The following is a 3,413-nucleotide window of genomic DNA, read 5'->3' as shown; positions in this document are numbered from 1 at the left end:
CCCCAGACTCTGCACTTTGACAAGATCTCCGGGTAACAGTAGTGCACATTAAAGTTTGAGAAGCACCGTCTTTGACCATATTTCTGGAGACCTTAGCTCACTGCATCCTTATTTACTCTCCTACACTCAGCCCTCTGTGCATTCCCATTCAAAATCTTTCCCAGTGGAAAAGAACCTGATATTTTAGTGACCAGAGAGAGCCTGAAGTGAAATATGCGCAATGGGGGGGGGGGCGGTGTCTGTGCAGTCTGGGCCACGGTAGTCGATCACTGTCAATGGGGATCAGCTGCTCCAGTTTTGAGCCAATGGGCTCTCTTGGGCCATGTTAGCTGCTCACAGCAAGCCTTCAGAATCTAATAAAGCTTCTAGAGCAGGGGTCAGCACACTTTTTCTGTAAAGGTCTAGTTAGTCAATGTTTGTGGCCTTGTGAGGACACCGTATGTCTCTGTCACCGCTATTCAACTCTGCCTTATAGCTTGAAAGCAGTCATAGACAACATGTAAATTATCACGCCTGCTGTGTTACAATATAAAAGTTGTGGAGTTGAGAAGGAGGGAGCGTTTCGAGGTGGGCTTGGCTTGGCGTGCACTCCGCACCTCGGGAACGTTATTGCGCGTGGAACGTCTGCTTTTGGCAGACTATTGCCCAGAAGAAAAGATGTTTGGTTTTCACAAGCCAAAGATGTACCGAAGTATAGAGGGCTGCTGTATTTGCAGAGCTAAATCCTCCAGTTCTCGATTCACTGACAGTAAACGCTATGAAAAGGACTTCCAGAGCTGTTTTGGGTTACATGAGACTCGTTCAGGAGACATCTGTAATGCCTGTGTCCTGCTTGTGAAAAGATGGAAGAAATTGCCAGCAGGATCAAAAAAAAACTGGAATCATGTGGTAGATGCAAGGGCAGGACCCAGTCTAAAGACAACACTGAAACCAAAGAAAGTGAAAACTCTATCTGGAAACAGGATAAAAAGCAACCAGATCAGTAAACTGCAGAAGGAATTTAAACGTCACAATTCTGATGCTCACAGTACCACCTCAAGTGCCTCTCCAGCTCAATCTCCTTGTTATAGTAACCAGTCAGATGATGGCTCAGATACAGAGATGGCTTCTGGCTCTAACAGAACGCCAGTGTTTTCCTTTTTAGATCTCACATACTGGAAAAGACAGAAAATATGCTGTGGCATTATCTATAAAGGCCGTTTTGGGGAAGTCCTCATTGACACACATCTATTCAAGCCTTGCTGCAGCAATAAGAAAGCAGCTGCTGAAAAGCCGGAGGAGCAGGGGCCAGAGCCTCTGCCCATCTCCACTCAGGAGTGGTGACTGAGGTTTATGTAGAAGGGGAACAAAAAATGATTTAAATTTTGGAAAACACCAACAAAATGACCTTCCTATTTTTAACTTGGATATCTGTTATTCTGCCAAAAGATGATTTCTAGAATAGTTTTGAGTGGGTTATTTTCCCTCCAGTTCCACAAAGTCTGAAGCCAGTATCTAGCTTACTAAAAGAAAAAGAAGAAGTGTACATAATATTTAAGATGCTGAGTATTTCATAGGAAAGCTGAATGCTGCTGTAAAGTGCTCTTTAAGGCTTTTTAAAAAAATCCCCTTCTAATGAATGAAATTAGGGGAATTTCAGGGGACAGAGATGGGATTTGTTGTATGATAAACGTATGTAGTTTTAGTCTTTCTATATTGAGAAGCAGTGGTTGGGGCATTTTTTAAGATGGCTGGCTACACTTGTTTTCCTTTGTTATAATAAATTTGTCATAACTCAGTAAACACAGACTTGCCCCTAGAGGTAGCTGTTAATAACTTTGAAATATTAAGGTGTTGCCAAGGTTCTGATGATTCAAACCTGTACTACTGAATATTAAGCAGGACGGACTAAGCTCTCTAGTGCGAATATCTTGAAGGAGTAATTTCTAAATATACAGAGGTAACTTGACTGTATATGTTGCATCCTGTGTCACCTCCCTCCATATTGATATATGATAAAGTTTTTAACTTATATGAAACTTCTAAAGCAGAATCAAAGTTCCTCTTGGGGAAATGTCAGATCTTTAGGATAGGCAATCCTATATGAATAGTACCAAAGCATTACCCCTTGGTAGAGAATGCACTCTATTAAAAATGTTAAATTATCTGAAAAATAAAATGTGCAAGTCTTCAGGATGGCACATGAAAAACACAAAGGTTAATGCTTCTTGGGGCACATTTCTTAGAGGGCTTGCAAGTGTGTGAATAATTTGTTTATGTTACATGACTGGTGACTTCATTGAAAATCTGCACAATTCAGTTTTAGCTCTGGATTACTTCGGTTGACCTTTGTGAAGGTTTTATCTGTGTAGAATGGTTGTTTGACTTGTTTTAACCTATTAGGGTTTTGGGTTTTTGTTTTTTATTTTTCATTCTATATTAAAGTAAAATTCTACTAAAAAGAGGTGTGTGTTAATGCTGAGTGGGTTGGTTTTGGTTTGGTTTCTTTTAGTCAGGCTTTCTGAACATTGAGGTGTTAGATGATACATCCTAAACGTGGAGCTCTTCAACTGTAAAACCTTCATTAAAAGCCTTTTACTTGAACCCAAACCAAAGTACTATCTATTGCCTCTTTTCTAAAAGTTCAGGAAGAATATATCACCAGTTCAGACTTTTCATAATGCGGGAGGATCATTTGCCTACCTTGTAATAACATGACTCAGTGCTTATTTTTAAAACTGGATTTTAAAGATTGGATAGTATAAATAACAAGAAGGAGTGAGCCAATTTTTATGGGTACCCTATAGTTTTATAGTTCTTAATCTAAACTTAAAATTTTATATTTCTTCCTTTGGAAAAAACTACAAGCCACCATATGCACAGACTACATAGTGAGTTGGGTCAGCTCTCCCACAGACTTTGAGGTGTATTACCAGAATCCCAGCCATTATCATCTTCCTCCTGAGTTATTTTGAAATGGTTTTTTTTTTCTCTCTTTTTTTTTTTTTGTACATTTTGGCTGCAGTACTGAACCTTCGTTCAGGTTTTGGACTGTGATGGGGGGACACTGCAAATCCCCATTATTTGTGGGCTCTGATACAGATACAGCCAAAGAGAACTTATCACCCAACAGCACTGTGGAACGCTTTGGAAAGTTCACACAGAGCCACTAAAGAGTTTCTGTAAACAAGTGAGAAGATTATAGAAGTGAGCAAAACGTAATACCCTGAATTCTTTCTTTTCTGAGGATGCGATATAACTTGAACTCATCTAAAGTAGACTTTATATTTCATCATCTATTAAAATTCCGTGCCTAAAGAGGTTAACCAGAAGTCAATGATACTCCGGGTGCCAAGCCACTCACTGCAAGAACTTCTAAGTCCTGTTGACATGAAATAGAAGCCAGAACCACTGTGATTCTATTTTTCCTTAAT

At 39.7% G+C, this 3,413-nt stretch overlaps 1 protein-coding gene across 1 annotated transcript; it reads left to right on the top strand.

The window, feature by feature from the left end:
• The first annotated feature begins 614 nt into the window (after window positions 1-614).
• LOC137756774 (SIN3-HDAC complex-associated factor) lies at window positions 615-1,512 on the top strand. The gene has a single exon (XM_068533296.1). It carries the CDS (start codon window positions 658-660, stop codon window positions 1,321-1,323), a length of 666 nt encoding a protein of 221 aa, XP_068389397.1. The 5' UTR covers window positions 615-657; the 3' UTR covers window positions 1,324-1,512.
• Window positions 1,513-3,413: the final 1,901 nt, after the last annotated feature.

This window comes from Eschrichtius robustus, chromosome X (assembly GCF_028021215.1).
Source record: "Eschrichtius robustus isolate mEscRob2 chromosome X, mEscRob2.pri, whole genome shotgun sequence".
Lineage (NCBI taxonomy): Eukaryota > Metazoa > Chordata > Mammalia > Artiodactyla > Eschrichtiidae > Eschrichtius > Eschrichtius robustus.
Note: the sequence above shows the minus strand (reverse complement) of the source record. Positions and strands in the feature narration are given on the sequence as shown.